This window comes from Eschrichtius robustus, chromosome 12, assembly GCF_028021215.1.
Source record: "Eschrichtius robustus isolate mEscRob2 chromosome 12, mEscRob2.pri, whole genome shotgun sequence".
Taxonomy (NCBI): domain Eukaryota; kingdom Metazoa; phylum Chordata; class Mammalia; order Artiodactyla; family Eschrichtiidae; genus Eschrichtius; species Eschrichtius robustus.
In genome coordinates, this window is record NC_090835.1 from 40,630,468 (window position 1) to 40,651,997 (window position 21,530).

At 37.8% G+C, this 21,530-nt stretch overlaps 1 protein-coding gene across 4 annotated transcripts in view; it reads left to right on the plus strand.

The window, feature by feature from the left end:
* Nucleotides 1–21,530, plus strand: part of SMARCC1 (SWI/SNF related BAF chromatin remodeling complex subunit C1) — a 185,908-nt gene that overhangs the window by 68,886 nt on the left and 95,492 nt on the right. For all 4 annotated transcript variants that reach the window (XM_068557306.1, XM_068557307.1, XM_068557308.1 and 1 more), the window contains exons 9-13: nt 3,957–4,082; nt 6,094–6,215; nt 8,885–9,009; nt 12,924–12,983; nt 20,739–20,776. In XM_068557306.1, coding sequence (XP_068413407.1) covers nt 3,957–4,082; nt 6,094–6,215; nt 8,885–9,009; nt 12,924–12,983; nt 20,739–20,776 — 471 coding nt within the window. The remainder of the gene's footprint in view (nt 1–3,956; nt 4,083–6,093; nt 6,216–8,884; nt 9,010–12,923; nt 12,984–20,738; nt 20,777–21,530) is intronic.

Here is a 21,530-nt window from a genome sequence, read left to right on the forward strand (position 1 = left end):
TAATATCAGTGTAATCATATTGTGTACTGTGGAGCGGCTAACCCCGTGTGCCACAACTACTGAGCCTGCGCTCTAGCGCCTGCGAGCCACAACTGCTGAGCCCACGTGCCACAGCTACTGAAGCTCGCGTGCCTAGAGCCCGTGCTCCGCAACAAGAGAAGGCACTGCAATGAGAAACCCACACACCGCAACGAAGAGTAGCCCCCGCTTGTCGCAACTAGAGAAAGCCCCCACGCACAGCAACGAAGACCCAACTCAGCCAAAAATAAAAAATAAAATCAAATAAATAAATTTATTACAAAATAAAAATTAAAAAAATAGGTTTTCCTAGTAGCTTACCTTTTTGTTTTCTATCCCAAGGTCATCACGATATTGTCTTAAATCATCTTTAAAAATTCTTTAGTTTTGCCTTTCATATATAAAGATCTTTAATTTACCTGGAATTAATTTTTAAGCATGTTATGATGTAGGGAAAAAAAATTTTCCCCATATTCTGTTAGATCAGCTATAGTTTCAAGGTGGAAAAATATTGAAGTTGGATTTCTCTCCCCACTGATCCATGCCGTTTCTGTTAAAAGTAAATTTTTATGTATGTCGTGATTTGTTTCTTGGCTCTGTTATAAAGTTTTATTAGTTATTTGTTCTGACTTGAGTACTCCCACTTTTTTCTTCTTCAGGAGTCTTTTGGGTCTTTGCTGTTTTGTGTAAAGTTTAGAATCAGCTTGTTAAGGTCCATGTTAAACGAACTCATTGGGATTTTGATTGGAATTAAATTTAATCTGTAGAACAACTTGGAGAAAACTGACATCTTTACAATACTGAGCCTCTCAATTTGTGGAGGCAATTTATCTCCCAATTTATTTAGGTCTTTTATATCTTTCAGTAAAGTTGTATAATTTTCTTCACATTTCATTGATCATCTCAGAATGATCATATAGTAATTAAAGGATATTTTTGGAAAATTTTTTCTCTATTAAACCTCATATATGGAGTGTCAGTTGGGTAAAACTACTTTTCCTTTTACAAGGGTTGGCAAATTATAGCCACCTGTTTTTGTATATAAAATTGTATTAGATCACCACCAAACCCATTCATTTATGTATTTTCTGTGGCTGATTGCACACTATAGCAGCAGAGTTGAGTAGAGACAGAGAACATATGGCTTGCAAGCCTAAAATATTTAGTATCTGACCCCTTACCCCCCCCAGTAAAAAGCATACCAATTCCTCCTATATTTGTGTTGTCCCTTTATGTTCAAGGAAGATGATTTTAAACAACAACAACAAAAACTACCTTTAAATGTAATCTGAGAGGTTATAACCAAACTATTCCCATTGAAAACTTGAAAAAAATGTGAACTGTGCTCTCTAATGTTAGAACTACTCAGTCTCCAGCATTGTCTAGCAGTTTCAAACATATATCTTTGTGTGTAGTCAAATCTAGACATCTGTCTAGTCAGAGTTAAGTTGTTACGTGGAAAAAAATGTTGATTAAAGGGATAAACTATATGACTTGTGAGCCATATAACATTGTAAAGTATTACGGAAGGAGTTTTAGAAACATACTGTGTTGAAGATCATAGTTGTCAGAAGTTTAGGACTGGGCTTGATAGCAGAGTTCACCATCGTATCATTTCATAGGTAAGGAAACTGGGTTACAGAACTTAGATAACTTTGCTGAAGGTTGCATAACCTATTATATTATTCTGACCCTAAGGTGTTTTTATGAGACAGGTAATAGAGCATAGTGGCATAAGAGCTTAGGCAGAACTCCGTGCAAAGCTTTGCCTCTTGGTAGGTAAGTAACTGGGCAGCTTGCTGACACTGTGTGCCCCAGTTTGCTGATTTGGAAAACTGGAGAGACTAACCTGCCTTGCTTAGCGGGATTAAACAAGATCATATTATATGTAAGGTGTTCAGCAGAGTGCCTGGCACAAATGATCATTAGTTGTCCATACTGTCCTAACATACTTTCTCAAGAGAATTCTCTCAAGGTCTTCTGGATAGTAAAGAATGTACAGTGTGAATATTCAGCTCTACTTTTAAAATATATACATACTTATGAATAATTTGGAAAAGACTATTATGTTTTCGAATGCTGTGACATAAATTTTTCTGAATTAATTACTGAATTAAATTTTTCTGTAATTAATTACATCACTGAATTAATTTACCCTTTTCTTGAACATAGTCATGCCTTTAAATAGATTTTTTTCTCTAATTAGCTTAAGGTTTCTCATGTGCTCTATTTATATCCTATTCTCATAATTTATACATATAGAAGTCTTTTCGAGTTACATTATTTAAGGTCTTGTATTCTCCTTGACGGGTATTAATTTTGTGTTTGTGTGTGTTACTGTGTAGCTCTCGTTTTGGGAGGAAAAGAGGCATGTAGTCAGGTCGATGTCATTCTTAAAGCAGTATATGATTCAGGCAATATCCTTAACAACCAATGTAGTAACGTTTCCTTTTTTTAAAATACAAGGGGGGAGCAGTGGGGAGCTTAGATTGACAAAATATTTTTATTGGCAAGTCCATATAGTCTCTTAATGATTGCCATGTTGTAGGTTTTTACTTCTTGAAGACTTCGTAGCTGTAGTTGCTGCTCTCTTTTGCTCTCTTTGCTCTCATGTTAGTATTTTAATGATTCTTGACTGGGCATGTTAATTGCAACACGCACACTGCAACACACACACACACTGCAACACACACACACACCACCCATGACTGAACAGCAGTCCCACACAGGAAAGAAGTCTAGTCCCCAATTCCAATTGTGCTCTCTTTGAGAAATACTGTTGAATAAATAGAAGTATTATATAGGCTAGGCTTGTGGTTTAAATATCTATATATATCTGTATCTACATGTGTATCTGTATAACATCCAAAGAACCCTTCCTTTTATTCTTAGAAACGTTAACAAAAAAAAAACCAAAAATGAAAGAAGTGGCCATGTAAAGGACTGGAAAGAACCCCAAATCTGACTCTCACTTCTCCACCCTGTCCCAACCTTGGCTGTCCCTGAAAGGCCTCTTTAGAGCACCATGTGTACTTGACAGGGCTGGGCAACATGTCAGTAAATGTCCTCTTTCATCATTTCTTAGAATGTTATCGAATGTATAAACCTAGAGACATTCCTTATGCCTAAAGCAATGATTTACTTTGGCCTTTTGCCTTTGAATGTTTCTGTCACTGATTTTTGTGAAGATGAAGATGCCACGATTAGTGAAATAAGCCAAATAGAGAAATACAAGTACTGCATGGTACCACTTATATGTGGAATCTTAAAGAAAAAAAAAAAAAGTCAAACTCCTAGAAACTGTAGAAAAGTGGTTGCCAGGGATTGGGGGGTAGGAGAAATAGGAAGCGGTTGGTAAAAGGGTACCAATTTTCAGCTATAAGATAAATTAGGTCTGAGGAGCTAATGTCAAATGTGACAAAAGTTGATAACACTGTACTGTAAAGTTGAAATTTGCTAAGAGAGTAGACTTAAGTGTTCTCATGTGCACGCGCATGCGCACGCACGCAAGATAAATATGTGAGGGGATGGATGTATTAACTCGCTGGGGGGGGGGTGAATCCTTTCACAATGTTTATGTATATCAAATCACAACGTACACCTTAAATATCTTACAGTTTTATTTTTCACTTACACCTAAATAAAGCTGAAATAAAGAAAAAAGATGACATGATTATCAAATTTCAGGGTCTTGGTTATCAAAGCCTCAGTCTACACAAAACCAGTCATGCTTTTTTACTGTTTACTCAGTAAAAGACATGGAATAAAAATTAAAATCGTTAAGTTGCCACTCATATGTCACTAATAGTCATATTTTTAAACTGTTCTATGCAGTTGAGGCTTTGAGTGTAATAAATCAACTACTTTCATTTTGAATACTTTAAAAACTGTAGTGATTTATTATTTATGTAGATATTCATGCTTTGATGTGATTTTAGGTTCATGCAAAATGGATTTTGGACACTGATGTTTTCAATGAATGGATGAATGAGGAGGATTATGAGGTGGATGAGAACAGGAAGCCCGTGAGTTTTCGTCAGCGAATTTCAACAAAGAATGAAGAGGTATTTGGTTTGACACCATTTTTCTCACTTGGTGTTTTCTTCTTTCTTGGCCTGAATGTTATCAAATCTTCATTAATAAACTCTCAGCCATCAAGTGTATGTAAAAGTTATGAAATGGCCATAACAACCATCTCAGGAGCTGGCATCCCCCAAAAAGGGGCATGAGAATCTCAGAGGGTCATTAAGATTTAAAGTGGCCCATGCAGTGTGCAAGGTAGTACAACTGATTTTGTTCTCTAGATCTGAGTATTAATTTTGTGAACCAAATGTCATTACAGGGTAATTTTAACTCTTTTTTCATTGGGGACACTTAAGATTTTTGCTTTTTGTTTTGTATTTTAGTTTTTGAAAAAATCTTTGAGACATATACTTTTAACCAATAATTTAGAAAGTGTAGTTCTTTCATACCTATTTTCAGCCCCGAGACTTTCTCACAAAAGTCTGTCACACACCATATATTCTTTATCTTTAAGAAAAAAATATTTAAAAACGGAGTCTTTTTCATGTCTTTTTATTTTTAGTTCATCCCTATTTGCTTTGGATATTTTTTTTTTTTTTTTTGCCTGCGTTGGGTCTTCGTTGCAGTGTGTGGGCTTTCTCTCATTGCGGCGAGTGGGGGCTATGCTTCATTGCAGCGCACAGGCTTCTCATTGTGGTGGCTTCTCTTGTTGCAGAGCACAGGCTCTAGGTGCACTGGCTTCACTAGTTGCAGCACATGGGCTCAGTAGTTGCGGCTCGCGGGCTGTAGAGTGCAGGCTCAGTAGTTGTGGCACATGAGCTTAATTGCTCCGCGGCATGTGGGATCTTCCTGGACCAGGCCTTGAACCCGTGTCCCTTGCATTGGCAGGCGGATTCTTAACCACGGCGCCACCAGGGAAGTCCCAATCATTAATTTTTTTTTTTTTAATAATATGTCTGGGTTTTTTTTGTTTTTTAATTTATTATTTATTTATTTATTTATGGCTGTGTTGGGTCTTCGTTTCTGTGCGAGGGCTTTCTCTAGTTGCAGCAAGTGGGGGCCACTCTTCATCGCGGTGCGCGGGCCTCTCACTATTGACGCCTCTCTTGTTGCGGAGCACAGGCTCCAGACGCGCAGGCTCAGTAATTATGGCTCACGGGCCCAGTTGCTCCGCGGCATGTGGGATCTTCCCAGACCAGGTCTCGAACCCGTGTCCCCTGCATTGGCAGGCAGATTCTCAACCACTGCGCCACCGGGGAAGCCCCCCAATCATTAATGTTTAATTGATGTTTTAATCTCTGATTCGTTTTTCAACCTCAGGTGCAATACTTTGGATCATTTTAGGTGTATTTTCCTTATTATGGTCTGTTTTATTAAATTGGTATTAAATTTATTATCTACAGGCTGACTTTTGTATATTGATGTATGGCCTGCAACTATGCTGAGCTCGTTTATTAGCTCTAATAGTTTTTTTTGTGGATTCCTTGGGATTATCCATATATAAGATCATGTCATCTGCAAATAGGGATAGTTTTACGCCTGTGGGTTGACTTTTAAATCATAAATTGCAATCTTGTAAAATTTTGCCTCTTTTGAGTCATTTTCTCTTATATTCCTTTTAATGATGAACTAGGAGTAGTTTCTGGTACATTTTCACAAGATCATTCAGCCAGTCTTTGTATTTCATTAATTTAATAGCATGTGTTTCATATTTTTCCAGTGGTTATTGAAAATGCTTTTCCCACCTGGGAACACAGAATTTGAACAGGAACAGTTTTTAGTTGTGAGGGGTTTGGGCATGTCTGTTTTACAGCATAGTTTGAATACCTGTGGGATGGTTCTAATATACCCATTGATGGTGCATCACTTGGAAGGTCAGGGAAAGTCTCCTGACTGCTTATGGTCCAGGATGCTTAATGTTGTGCCTTTCATTTCCTCTGAGCCATTGTGTTTGGTATTATCTTTGTGAAAACTCACCTTTGGACAAGGGTTTGTAGAAACTGAGGAGTCAGCAAAGCTAGCTGATATTTACTTCCATTTACTTCTTCCTAGCCAGTCAGAAGTCCAGAGAGAAGAGATAGAAAAGCATCAGCTAATGCTCGAAAGAGGAAACATTCACCTTCCCCTCCACCTCCCACACCGACAGAGTCCCGGAAGAAGAGTGGGAAGAAAGGGTAAGAACTGCAACATGATTCAGAAGGCACTGAAACAGACTAAAGAACTTTGCAGATTTTTACATTTACATTGGATGTTTGTCTTACTTTGACTTGGTTGGAAGTCTTTGCTTTGATAGCTCATCTTGTTATGGGATGTTATCTGATGGGCATCTTATGTCATTTTTATACATTTCTATCTCCGAATAGAACGTTTTTTCTGTATCAATGTATGTATTGAGAAGTGTGGCTGGTAAGGAATTTAAGAAATTATATTCACCAGAGTTACTGTCTTTCTCCAGTTTTACCACCTGTCCCATACATGATCCAAATGACTTATAGAGGAGTTGAACCTCTGTCTGCTCCATATTCTGCAAATTGCAGCAGTGTAGTGCCTTATTCAGTAAGTCACATTTGTACTTAGTGAATCTTGCTTGAGTGGAGATTTTGGTTTCTATTGAATAGGTTGTTGTGGGGATTAAGTGAGACTTTAAAGACCTTGCACAGTGCCTGGCCTGAAGTAGATACTTATAAATGGTAGACAATACATAATAATTTTATGATTATGTACTAAGTAGATAGTTAATAATTTCAGGGTTGTCTAGCTCAAAACATATTTTAGACTTTTTTTTTTTGATGTGGACCATTTTTAACGTCTTTATTGAATTTGTTACAATATTGCTTCTGTTTTATGTCTTTGGTTTTTTTGGCGGGGAGGCATGTGGGATCCTAGCTCCCCTACTAGGGATCGAACCCACACTCCCTGCATTGGAAGGCGAAGTCTTAACCACTGGACCACCAGGAAAGTCCCTCAAAATACATTTTAAGCAGTTTTTCAGAGGTTATAGTTTAGTTTTAGAAAATGACAGTTTGCAAAATTTATTCTTTTCATGTGGTAGTAAATTTCTCGATTTTCTGACTGTTATCAAGTAGATCTTTACAGTGCAGTCATCTTCTCTCTATCAGCTTCCTTTTGTGACTTTCTTCTCTCGCCGAATTTGCCTTTTGTTGCCCAGAACATGCCTTGAATCACGTTATTTCTTGAAGGTTAAGGTTACTTGAAGCATTCTTAACCATGCGTAGAAGCTTTTAGGGAAGTTAAGAAACTCTTATTTAGTTTTATAAATAATATTAATGAGTCAGTTACAGTTATAAAAAGATTTTTGTTATTTTATCAAGTCACATGTACTGTGACATAAAAATTAAAACAACAAAATAGGTTTTTCTTGGGGATTATTGAGGGTAACCTTATCTCTTAAACTTGTATTCTGAAACTTACTGTTGATGTTTAGAGATTTCAGAGCTACCTTAGATCCTTGTAAAGAATATCATAACAACTTTTCCAAATGTTTCCGGGCCTGAAATAGATGTGCTACTCTCCCCTTTATGGGCTAAGATGGGCTGCCAGGACATGAGTTGTCCCAGAACCAAAATGTGATGTCTGGGATGCTCGCATTGGTGGCATTTAGCCTCTACTCTGAGTATAAACCCCACCAAATTTAGTTTCCCAAAATAAATGTATGCGCGTCCTTTAATTGAATGCATCTGCCTTCTAATGAGCAGGACTTTGCTCATTTAAGTCTCCCCTTAGAATAGTCTATTTAACTAAAACATCTTGAAACCTGTTTTCCTAACGTTTGTTTTATTCATCTTCCTGCATCTTTTCTTCATTTTGAAGTATTTTACCTCCTTGCCACCTTTAGTTTCATAGGCTTAAAAAAAAATTGTCATGTAATTTTTATTAAACAAATTTTTTTGCTTTGTATACCTTATTCTAACCTATGCCAACATGTTGTCCCTCTAAAAAGAGAACTTGGAGCATTCTCTCAGCAGTGTGAGAACTCAGCAAGCTCTTCCTCCATTCTGCCTTCCTTGTCGGTGTATTCTGGATTACTACCCCAAAACGGGAAATTTTTTTTCTTAAGCTTTTATGCTTTTACTCATCATCCTGAAACACTGCCAACGTTTTAGTAAATTGTTACAGTTCTCTTTCTCTGAGTTGTATTTTTGTGGTCCTTGTATTCATTTCTTTGTATTGGTACACATCACATTATACGAGGTAGTTAATGATTTCTGTCTTGTATTCCCTGTAATTCCTCAAGGTAAGGAGTCATTCCATTCTTGTTTGAACTTTAATATGCTTTCTGGCATGTGTTAGTTTTAAAAATAAATGTTGATTTGATTGAATTGGTGGTGAAAGAACAATGGCAATTTTTACAAAATACAAAAGTTAGTACCGTCCTAAGTGATTCTACTTTGCAGTTCCTGATGTTTGGATGATACAAAGAGCCAGGAAAATACGGAAAACCACAAAAAACCAAAAAGCAGTTATTTGTATGTATCTTTGAGAAAATTTCTTATGTAAGTGATTCTTTATGATCAGAGATAAAATATGTGCTGTATTTCCGTAGCAGATATTTTTTTTATTACACTAAGCACCTTTTAGGATACTGTCTGCAAATTTGTATTGCAGAATTTCTGTGGTCATTTCTTGTGCCCTATAAGTTTTCTTTTCCTTTTGACTGGTTAGATGTAATTTGGGGAATGTATCTAATTTTTTTGATTTCTGTTTGTCCTTTAAGTGATTCTGAGCGTAGATTCTCTAACAGTGTAGTTAAAGCCTCTGAAATTGTTTGCTGTAAGTAGCTATCGTCAGTCTTGTTTGTGATTATGTATCTTTTATGTTTTAGCCAAGCTAGTCTTTATGGGAAGCGGAGAAGTCAGAAAGAGGAAGATGAGCAAGAAGATCTTACCAAGGACATGGAAGACCCAACACCTGTACCCAACATAGAGGAGGTGGTTCTTCCAAAAAATGGTTTGTATCCTTCTGCCTAGACTATGAGAGTGTTAGATGTGATTTAATTATTCTCAGCGGTGCCATGGGATGATTCACTTCTTGCTCTGTGTCTCCAGTTCTTAACTTTCAAATATTAATAGATTCCCCTTTTAAGGTTAACGTATGTGAAATTCCCTCTTTTCCTGTCTTTTGGTATACTTTTGCTATTTATCGGGAAAACACGCTGTGATCAAAAAGTTCTCGAAATTTAGTAATGCTTTAAAGTTAATGGTTTTAAAATCCTAACAGAATCAATATACATATGAAAAAATGGAGTACGTATCTATGTGCAATTTAAACTAATTAAATCAGTTATTGGGAGGCAGATGTTAGACATTTTTAACTGTGATTGTGGATTTGTCTGTTTGTCCCTTTATTCCTGTTAAATTTTTTTCTTCCTGTATTTTCTTGTACTTTGAAGCTCTGCTGTTTAAGGGCATATACATCTAGATCATCGTGTTCTTCTGATGAATTGAGGCTTGTATCATGTCTCTAGGTGCCATAATAGTGCTTGTCTTGAAATCTAAGTTCTCTGATAATAATAAAGCCTCATCTCTCCACATTCTTTTCATTAAATTTCTATGTTTTATTAGTCCCCACTGTACTTAAGACTTCAGCAGTCCTATAAATTTTTTCATACATTTTATGTTTTCAATTTGTACCTCTCTGGCATTCTTTTACTTTCACCTTAATTATGTAAAGCATTGCTTTTAAACATCAATTTGTGGAGACTTAGTTCTTTCCCCCAATGTACACATTTTCTGTTTTTAATTGGAGTATGTATGTAGTCCACTTAAATGTAACATAATTATCTATATGTTTGGGTTTAAGTCTACAATCATGCTTTTTTCCCATTTGTCCCTCTCATTTCCTCTTTAGCTTTTAATGTTCTATTCTAGCCCCTCTATTTTCTTTTCTTTTCGAACTTATATGGTTTCTTTTATATATAGCATAGTTTTGGTTTTTTTGGCCATGCAGCATGGCATGTGGGATCCCAGTTCCCCAACCAGGGATCGAACCCATGCCCCCTGCATTGGAAGAGCAGTCTTAACCACTGGACTGCCAGGGAAGTCCCTATATATAGCATAGTTTTAAACTTCACAGAGCGTAAAAGTCACCATTTTAAAGTGTATTTTAATCACTCCAATGGTTTTTAGTAAACTCACTATGTTGTGCAGTCATCACCACTGTCTTAATTCCAGATGTTTTCATCCCTGTGAAAAGAAACCCTATACTTATTAGGAGTTAGTCCAAATTATTCCCTTTCCCCATGTGTTGGCAACCACTATTCTACTTCCTGTCTGTATGGATTTTCTTATTCTCTATTTGCTTTTTAGCTATATTTTTCTTAGTGGTTGCTCTAAGGATTACAGTATATAATATATCCTTAATTTATCAAATCGATTTAGAATCATTGTTGTCTAGTTGAGATAAAAATGTATGAAATTTACCATAATATAATTTAACCTATGCCCTCTTCTGTCTTGTAATGTTTTCATGTATTTTACTTTGATGTGTGTTGTAATCCCTACAACATTTTTCTTTTTTGTTCTTTTTTAAGTAGTCATTTGTATTTTTAAGAAATGAAAAATATAGTCATCTATAATGTTACATGAGTTTCTAAAAATCACCGTGTTATACAAAATTGGGCAATAAAAACCACACAAATATATTTTAAAGATCATATAGAAGAGAAAATTCACAAAGGCAATCAAAAGAATAATTTTAAATAAAAACTATGAAGGTGGTGATAGTCCTAAGAGATAACCATCTAAAACTGGGAAGCTATAATAATTAATGTAGTATGGTTTAGACACAAAAATGGCTGCATTCATCAGTGGAATAGAATGGCCAATTCAGGGACTTCTCTGGTGATCCAGTGGTAAAGAATCCACCTTCCAATGCAGGGGGCACGGGTTCTATCCCTTGTTGGGGAACTAAGATCCCACATGCTGCGGGGCAACTGAGCCTGTGCACCTCAACTAGAGAGCCCCAGTGCTGCAAACTACAGAGCCCATGTGTCCTGGAGCTTAAGCACAACTACAGAGCCCACGCACCCTGGAGCCAGCACGCCACAACTAGAGAGAAGCCCTCGTGCCACAACAAAGAGCCTTTGCACCCGCAATGAAAGATCCTGCATGCCGCAACAAAGACCCAACGCAGCCAAAAAAAGAAAAAATAGAATGGGCAATTCAAATGTAGATCCATATTTGTGAATAAATTAAAATTATTATGAATTTAGCAACACAAATAAATGGGAAAAGATCAAACTGTTCCACACGTCCTGTAAATTTTAGTATTCTTCATATATAAGAATTTAAACTTCAGGTGGATTAAAGTGCTCAATTTAAAAACAAAACTGTAGAGACTTCCCTGGTTGCGCAGTGGTTAAGAATCCACCTGCCAATGCAGGGGACACGGGTTTGAGCCCTGGTCCGAGAAGATCCCACATGCCGCGGAGCAGCTAAGCCCGTGCGCCACAACTACTGAGCCTGCACTCTAGAGCCTGTGAGCCACAACTACTGAGCCTGCGTGCCACAACGGCTGAAGCCTGCGTGCCTAGAGCCTGTGCTCTGCAACAAGAGAAGCCACTGCAATGAGAAGCCCGCACACTGCAACGAAGAGTAGCCCCCACTCGCCGCAATTAGAGAAAGCCCACGCGCAGCAACGAAGACCCAGCCTGGCCCCTAACACAGCCAAAAAATAAATTAATTAATTAATTTAAAAAAATAAAATAAAAACAAAACTGTAAAAGTAAATTTCCAAATACTAATGTACTTTAAACAAGTGTTAGTCTTAGAGAAAATATTCATTACCCATTTAACAAACAGAGAATTAAAACCCTAAATATGTATAAAGATTCTTAAACCTTACAGAATAAAGGACAAAGTATTATGTACTGGTAATTTTATTAAAAAACCTAGGATCAAAAAATGTATGAAAAGATGCTTAATCTCATATAACCAAGGATATGTAAATCATTAAAGTAACTTTTCATCCATGTGATTTTCAAAACTTAGAAAGTAGATGATTCCCAAAGTACAACTGTTTTGAGGAAGTGAGTACTCTCAGATGCTATTGATGGAAGTATAAATTGGTGAAGGCACTTAACACAATTTGGCTGTATCTATTAAATTTAAAAAACTGTACAATAACAGTTTTAATTTCATAATCCATATTAAGTAATTACATGCATGCATAAAGATAAGTATAAAAGAATGTTGATTACACAGTAATGAAAAATTGAAAATAAAGTTTCCATTGATATAGGGCTAGTTACCTCATGATCCACTCATGGACACAGAGTGTCTATTAAAAATGAAAGAGACGTAACTAAAAATACATGGAAAGATCACACAGGTGCACTGTTACAAAAGTAGAAAACTAAGTACAAAAGTAGAAAAGTAGAGTACTAAGGAAATAAGCACAGTATGATAACTTTATATCTGTAAGATTTAAAAACCCTCAGAATGTTTTGAAGTCTACATAGATGTATAAAAGGTATTGGTTCTCCCTCAATTTGTCTGTCTTAATGAATGGCACAGAAATGGGAATCCACAAGTGCACAAAAAAACACAAAAAATACTTTTGGTAAAGGGGTTGAAAGGTTCTTTTCAGGGTTTACTCTCTGTATTTCTGTATTATTTGCTTTTATGATGAAAAAGATTGCTGCTTGTTTAATTAATTACAGAATATTGTCTGTTACATTAAGTGTTAATGTTTCTCAGCTGGGCTTGCGGTTTTTACGTGAAGGTGAGTAGGTTTTGCACAAAGGTAAGTACTGAATGATGGTGGAGATGCAGTGAGAGTCGTGTAATTTTTAATCTCTATTCTGTTTTCTTAAAAACAAGTAGAACTTTCCCCCTAAAACATAATTTTTTTTTTCTTTCTAGTAAACCCAAAGAAAGATAGTGAAAATACACCTGTTAAAGGAGGAACTGTAGCAGATCTAGGTAAAAATCAGAAAATCTATACAGTTTTGTCTCTTGAATATGTCAGCTCCCTTGATAATCCTTTCTTTACTGAGAGATTTCAGTTGCTATGCTTTCTAGCACAGATATTATCTATGGCTATGTTAGTACCATTGTTGTTTAGTTTGCTACCATATTAGGAAATTTAATTTCTTATGATCCATTCTCTCCATTCTTACTGATCTGCCTCTCTCAGAGCGTAATGTTTTCCTGCAGACTAGCAAAGGTGGTAATATTATATCTAAATCAGGATATCTGAGTTTTAAAGAAACAGTTATAATTAGAGCACTTTTTATAACCTGCCTGAAGTATTTGTTTCACAACATGTGCAGATTGATTTTGTGTCTTCAGAACAAAAATCTGTTGACTGTTAATACTTTGTAAGCAAACAGAAACTTTCCTTGGGACTTCCCTAATGGTCCAGTGGTTAAGACTCTGCTGTGCTCCCAATGCAGGGGGCCTGGGTTTGATCCCTGGTCAGGGAACTAGTTCCCACATGCATGCCGCAACTAAGAGTTCGCATACTGCAGCTAAGAGCCCACATGCCGCAACTAAGACCCGGTGCAGCCAAATAAATAAATATTTTAAAAAAGAGAAAATTTCCTTAACAGGATAAAATGAGAGTCACATCATCCTTTTACTCTATTTTCCAGTTATAGAGTACACTTTCACAAGTAAGGTCTAATTCTTGGATGTGCTTTGAGGGTAGTCACTTGTTCCAGTTTTTAAAAGTAAGGATAGTTTTAAACATCTTTGTTCCTGAAAGTTATATATATAATGATCTCACTTACTTTCTTCATTTGTAAAAATCAAAGGGGATCCTCGTGTTTTCAGTATATATTAAATTTATGAATTGATGGGATTTTAGACCTAATAGGGATTTTCAAGATCTCCTTATGTGGAAAATGAGACTTGTATTTCACTATGTCCTAGTCAAGTGAATTCTGTATTTCAGATAAACTGCTGTGATTCTTTTTTTTTTTTTTCTGCTCTGATTCTTGATGGCAGACATGAGTGGGTGTTTGGGAGAGTTTGTCTACTTCATTTCACTAAATACATCCTGCTTTTTCTGGCATAAAGCCTGTCATTGTACATCAGTGGATGATTCTATTTTTGGTTATGTTGAAAGTAAAGCAGGAAATTGTCTTGATGACAGTTTATATAAAGGTGTTATTAGGTCAACAAAATAAACAATAGAAAGAGATACTGTCAAAATCCTATCGTAATTGTTTTTAACATTATTAATAGAATATGGATCTTTAATAACTAGTAGTAATTTTCATTTTCCATAAGTTTATATCACCTATTCTACAGCCATCACTTACCCACTGAATCAAAGGCCAAGAAAGCAAAAACTAACTATAAACAGTCTTCTGTTTTATATTCTTAATAATGTGAAAGGTAAAATATTGTTAAGACTTGAATACTCTTCACTGGGACAATTTGTTAAATAGAATGATAGTTTAAAGTTATATCCCGAAAAAGAATAATTCTGTAGTTTTAAGGGAGTGGACAATTGTCTTTTTAAAAGTGATGTGACTATTAGAGTATTTTTGTCGTAGATTTTATCAGAGGAGTCAAATTGAAGCCAATTTTAGGAAAAGGATGGGGTTCCAACTGGATTAAAAGTTTTAGTGCTGGGTATAGGAGATCTTCCCGTTGTATTTGTGAACAAGTTGAGGTCTCAGTCAGGAGTGCTGTGGCTGTGGATGCTGCTGACCATAGCTGGAGAGTTTGGCTCTTTGCAATTTGAAATTGTTGTCCTGGCCTTTCATCCAGGGACCAACAGGCTTCCCATGTATCATGTAAGCATCTGACTTTCTGCGTTGGCTATAACCTGAACCATGCCAAGGGTGACTGATCCATCAACTGAGAATTATTGTTCAGAGTTGTTTGTTTTTTTAACTGATCCATATTTTGCCTTATATGCCACTGAGCCAAGTATACCCAGTCATTTCTTTCTTTTGTGAGATCTCTGGAAGGTCAAGATTCAGGGGCTGAGGTGAGAGTGTATTTGCCCACATCTAGAAGGAGGAAGAGAACATTTATTGAGTATTACCATCTAGGAGTCAGTATGAAGGGTGCCCCTCCTACTTCTGTATTATCAGAAGTCTATTTCCATTGGGTACCAAACTCCTTCAGGGATGAAAATCTGTTAAACTAAAATGAAATAGTATAATTTGACCAGAGAGAGTACAATCATTATATTGTACTACCACCATTTAGTGAGAAGTTGATTATCCTTTGGTTTACTAAGACCCAAAGGACAAAAAGTTCATTTTTGACGGCCTTACCCAGAATTCTTTCTGTTAGTCACTTCCTAAGAAAAAAATAGTCCCTCTGCAGAGTTGGATGACTCAGTGTTGGTAGTGCTGTAACTTACCGCACGTCTGCTTTTAGCGGATGTTTGTCTCTAACTTACAAATCAAGGAACAGTGTCCATCTTTATGTTATGTGAGTACCTGTCAGGTGTCATTCTAGCTGTTTGCGTTTCTCCATAAAACCGTGTTAGCCCCGATTCACTGATTAGGAAATAGAGACTGGAGGGTTTCAGTAACGTTCCTAAGTGTACAGCTATTAAGTGAGAGAGCACAGATTCAGATCTAGGACTGTCTATCTGTAGTGCTAATGCTTTGTATCATTGCACTCTGCTCTTGTGTCCCGCTCATTTCTCTCAGCTTCTATTCATGCTTATAGTTTTGTGAAGTCATGGGGTACATCCGCACCTGAGGTTCTTTGATTTGGCTTCTTCCTCTCTGTGGAATGCTTGCTTTGTCCTTCTCTCAGGTTGCAGCTTAAATGTCACCTTTTCAGAGAGGCTTCCCTCTATATTTGCTGTGAAGGGTCCACCCACCCAATTCCTCTCTGAAATATATTATTTTGTTTTTAGACTCTGTATAGCAGTTTTTTTTTTTTAACATCTTTATTGGAGTATAATTGCTTTACAATGGTGTGTTAGCTTCTGCCTCGTAACAAAGTGAATCAGCTATACATACACACACATCCCCATATCCCCTCCCTCTTGCGTCTCCCACCCTCCCCATCCCACCACTCCAGGCGGTCACAAAGCACCAAGCTGATCTCCCTGTGCCATGCATCCGCCCCCCACCAGCTATCTGTTTTACATTTGGTAGTGTATATATGTCCATGCCACTCTCCCACCTCGTCTAAGCCGACCCATCCCCCTCCCCATATCCCCAAGTCCACTCTCTAGTACGTCTGCGTCTCCATTCCCGTCTTGCCCCCAGGCTCTTTATGACCACCCTTTTTCCCTTTCTTAGATTACATACATATGTGTTAGCACATGCCATTTGTTTTTCTCTCTCTGACTTACTTCACTCTGTATGACAGACTCCAGGCCCATCCATCTCACCACAAACAACTCAATTTCGTGTCTTTTTATGGCCGAGCAATAATCTACGGTATATATGTGCCACATCCCCTCCATCCATTCATCTGTCGATGGACACCCGGTTGCCTCCATGTCCTGGCTACCGTAAATAGAGCTGCAGTGAACACTGGTACACGGCTCCCTTTGAACCATGGTTTTCTCAGGGTATATGCCCAGTAGTGGGACCGCTGAGTCATATGGTAGCTCTATTTTTAGTTTTTTAAGGAACCTCTATACTGTTCTCCATAGTGGCTGTATCAATTTACATTCCCACCAACAGTGCAAGAGGGTTCCCTTTTCTCCACACCCTCTCCAGTATTCATTGTTTGTAGATTTTTTGATGATGGCCACTCTGACAGGTGTGAGATGGTATCTCATTGTAGTTTTGATTTGCATTTCTCTAATGATTAATGATGTTGAGCATTCTTTCATGTGTTTGTTGGCAATCTGCATATCTTCTTTGGAGAAATGTCTACCCAGGTCTTCTGTCCATTTTTGGATTGGGTTTGCCTTTTTGATATTGAGCTGCATGAGCTGCTTGTAAATTTCGGAGAGTAATCCTTTGTCAGTTGCTTCATTTGCAAATATTTTCTCCCATTTTGAGGGTTGCCTTTTTGTCCTGTCTGTGGTTTCCTTTGCTGTGCAAAAGCTTCTAAGCTTCATTAGGTCCCATTTGTTTATTTTTGTTTTTATTTCCGTCTCTCTAGGAGGTGGGTCAAAAAGGATCCAGCTGTGATGCATGTCACGGAGTGTTCCGCCTATGCCTTCCTCCAAGAGTTTAACAGTGTCTGGCCTTACATTTAGGTCTTCAATCCATTCTGAGTTTATTTTTGTGTATGGTGTTAGGGAGTGTTCCAATTTAATTCCTCCACGTGTAGCTGTCCAGTTTTCCCAGCACCACTCACCGAAGAGGCTGTCTTTTCGCCACTGTACACTCCCGCTTCCTTTATCAAAGATAAGGTGACCATATGTGCGTGGCTTTACCTCTGGGCCCTTCATCCTGCTCCACCGATCTACACCTCTGTCTTTGTGCCACCACCACACTGCCTCGACCACCGTAGCTCTGCAGCACAGTCTGAAGTCAGGGAGCCCGACTCCCCCAGCTCCGCCTTTCTTTCTCAAGATTGCTTTGGCTATTCGGGGTCTCCTGTGCCTCCATACAAACCGTGAGATCCTTTGCTCCAGTTCTGTGAAAAACGCCAGTGGTAGTTTGATAGGTACTGCACCGAATCTGTAGATTGCCCTGGGCAGTATATTCACCCTCACAATGTTGATTCTTACAATCCAAGAACATGGTATATCTCTCCATCTACCTGCATCATCTCCAGTTTCTCTCATCAGTGTCCCATAATTTTCTGCATACAGGTCCTTCGTCTCCCAAGGTAGGCTTACTCCCAGATATATCATTCTTTTTGTTGCAATGGTAAATGGGAGTGTTTTCTCAATTTCACCTTCAGATTCCCCATCATTAGTGTATAGGAATGCAAGAGACTTTTGTGCATCAATTCTGCATCCTGCTACTTTACCAAATTCACCGATCAGCTCCAGTAGTTTTCTGGTAGCATCTCCAGGATTCTCTATGTATAGTATCATGTCATCTGCAAACAGCGACAGCTTCACTTCTTCTTTTCAAACTTGGATTCCTTTTATTTCTTTTTCTTCTCTGATTGCTGTGGCTAAAACCTCCAAAACTATGTTGAATAATAGTGGTGAGAGTGGGCAGCCTTGTCTTGTTCCTGATCTTAGTGGAAATGGTTTCCGTTTTTCACCATTGAGGACGTTGTTGGCTGTGGGTTTGTCACACATGGCCTTTATTATGTTGAGGTAGGTTCCCTCTATGCCCACTTTCTGGAGAGGTTCTATCCTAAATGGGTGTTGAAATTTGTCAAAAGCTTTTTCTGCATCTATTGAGATGATCATATGGTTTTTATTCTTCAGTTTGTTAATATGGTGTATCACATTGATTGATTTGCGTATATTGAAGAATCCTTGCATTCCTGGGACAAACCCCACCTGATCATGGTGTATGATCCTTTTAATGTGCTGTTGGATTCTGTTTGCCAGTATTTTGTTGAGGATTTTTGCATCTATGTTCATCAGTGATATTGGCCTGTAGTTTTCTTTCTTTGTGACATCCTTGTCTGGTTTTGGTATCAGGGTGATGGTGGCCTCGTAGAATGAGCTCAGGAGTGTTCCTCCCTCTGTGTATAGCAGTTTTCAACATTTGATATCTTTTTGTTTGTTTATTTTCTCTTCCATCTCCTGCCACTCTTAACTGGAATATAAACTCCATAAAGACAGGGACTTTTTCTTGTTCATCATTGTGTCTTTAGCATTTTTTTAAAAAATAAATTTATTTGTTTATTTTATTTTATTTATTTTTGGCTGCACTGGGTCTTCATTGCTGCACGCGGGCTTTTCTCTACTTGCAGCGAGCAGGGGCTACTCTTTGTTGTGGTGTGCGGGCTTATTGCTGTGGCTTCTCTTGTTGCGGAGCATGGGCTATAGGTGCATGGGCTTCAGTAGTTGTGGCACACGGGCTCAGTAGTTGTGGCTCGCAGGCTGTAGAGCGCAGGCTCAGTAGTTGTGACGCACGGGCTTAGTTGCTCTGCGACATGTGGGATCTTCCTGGACCAGGGCTCAAACCCATGTCTTCTGCATTGGCAGGCAGATTCTTAACCACTGGACCACCAGGGAAGCCCGTGTCCTTAGCACTTGGACGGTGGCTGGTGCATAAAATTTAGTTAAATGTTTGAAGGCTGGTTCCTTATAACCTGTTAAAATACTACTCATCTTCTTATATCCTCTAAAGTAGGGGTTGGCAAACTTTTCTAAAAAGGGCCAGATAGTAAATATTTTAGGCATTTTGGGCTATAAGGTCTAAGTTACAGCTAGTCAGCTTTGCCATTGTAATGCAGATACAGCCATTCATAATATATAAACAAATGATCACGGTTTATTCCAATAAAACTTTTATTTACAGACACTGAAATTTGAATTTCAATTAATTTTTGATATGTCATGATATATTTATTCTTCTATTGATTTTCTCTTTAACCATTTAAAAATAAAAAAAATCATTCTTCACTTACAGGTGTGATAGGAATCCCCAAGACCATCCCCAGGTTTGGAGATTCTCTAGAAGGAATGATGGAACTCAGCATATAGTTGTACTTATGGCTGACATATATCACAGCAACATAGGAAGCATAAACAGATCATAAGGGGAAATAACACAGGCAGAGTCTGGGTGCAGGCTTCCTTACGCTCTCTCCCTTACGTGAGGGATCGCACAGAGTGCGCTCTTCCCACAGCAACACACATGCAGTGTTTCCACCTAGGGAAGCTTGTTTGAGATCAGTGTTTCTACTGGTAATGTAGGGTACCCTCTGCCTAACACATACCAGAATTTCAGGCTGCAGAAGTTTATCATAAGCTGCGTTGTGCACAGTCTAGGCACAGCGAACCACCCTTCTTATCAGTTAACTGTTGACTAGGAACACACTAAGAGTCAATTTCCGAGATTCCATACAAAAACAGGCAGTGGGCCTGATTTAGTTTGTAGGCTATAGATCCTGACCCCTGTCTAAGCAGTTTATTTAGTGCTTTTCAAATAGCAGATTCTTGGAAATACTTGTTTGAAGGAATAATGGAAAAAAATGGCTTCCTGGTGTTCTCTTTAAACTTTACAGTGCCTTAGTCACTGCCAAGGGTCATAATAATTATATAAAAAATAAAATGTTACAGGAACTTAACCATGTAATTATTTGTGCTGTAACCTCTTACCTTTTCCACCGTGGAACTTTTACCTTTCACTATGGAAGTCAGCTGCCTAGTTTAAATTATACATGGATTTGCCTTTGTTCTTTTGCAAGACTAACATTTAGGTCCTGTAGTCCCCTATCCTCAGAAGGTATTAACACTCTTGGCAGGACTTTGTCTGTAGGGATTGATTATCACCTCCTTCTTTACTCCTCATTCTTTACTCATTTCCTCTGGGATCCGAAATGTCATTACTTTGTTTCACTAAACCTCTGGAGGCAAGAGCCCAAACCAAGTTCCTTACCTATTATTAAGTAAGATCATGACTAAGATTGTAGCCCAAGTAGTATTTAATTATAAGTTCCCTGTTGTTGGAGAATTTTAATGATTTGTGCTTTGAATTTTTACTCACCTCTATGCTTCTGTGTACAATTCTAATTTACTGAATTATTCAAGGTGAATTAGCTTTAATAATGCTGTTTCTTTCCTTTTCTCTGTCCAGTATCATTCCTTAAACCTTAAGGTTTCCAGGTAATCGAGAGAGCATTTACCTGTTAAATGAATTACGTGTTTTGATTTTGCAGATGAGCAGGATGAAGAAACAGTCACAACAGGAGGAAAGGTAATGATTTAGCTAGGCCTGGTGCAACAGTAACTCTAAGGGTCCTGTGTATCAAGCAGTAGAAACACTGATTTGGAAGTTTCCTTAGAAATATTCCATTTTGAGGTCCTTCTGATTTTGTAATTTCTTTTTAACACACCCCCAAAATAGTGTGTCTTTCTTGACCCACCCCCCAAATTTTATCAAGAGGAATTTGCCATTTTCCCAGGTAGTATTCCTCATATGCTATAGTTTCTGGTTCCATTACTCTCCTGGTTGCAAGTTAATAATCAGAGCTGCACAATATTCCAGATGAGCAGGGACCGTGCCTTGCCTTGATTTTCTCACTCCCATTTCTATTAGTGCAGCCCCAGCCCACAATTGATGTAGCCTTTGATCATACTCTTCACCTTTTTTGAGCCTTAAAGTCAGCTACTTCCTGTTTCATCAATTTTGCTGTGGAGACATGTCAATAATTAGGCTGTAAGATGGTGTTGGATTTTAGGCAAGGCTTTATTTCTCTTTAAATAAATGGCACCTTGTTTATTCAGGTTGTCATTTCTAACTGTGTTAAGATGTGTAACTAATTCTTAATCTCCTTGAAATAACTTCCTTAATGCTGAAAATGGTTAGTTCTTTTTTTTCTTTTTCAGTGAGTCAGAGAACTTCCCCCATAGTGACACTTATTGTTGTTTTTTACACAGTCATGAAATGAAAATATTCATGACCGGATTTCAAGGAAAAGTATTTCAAGAAACTCTTCTACAGATGGCTC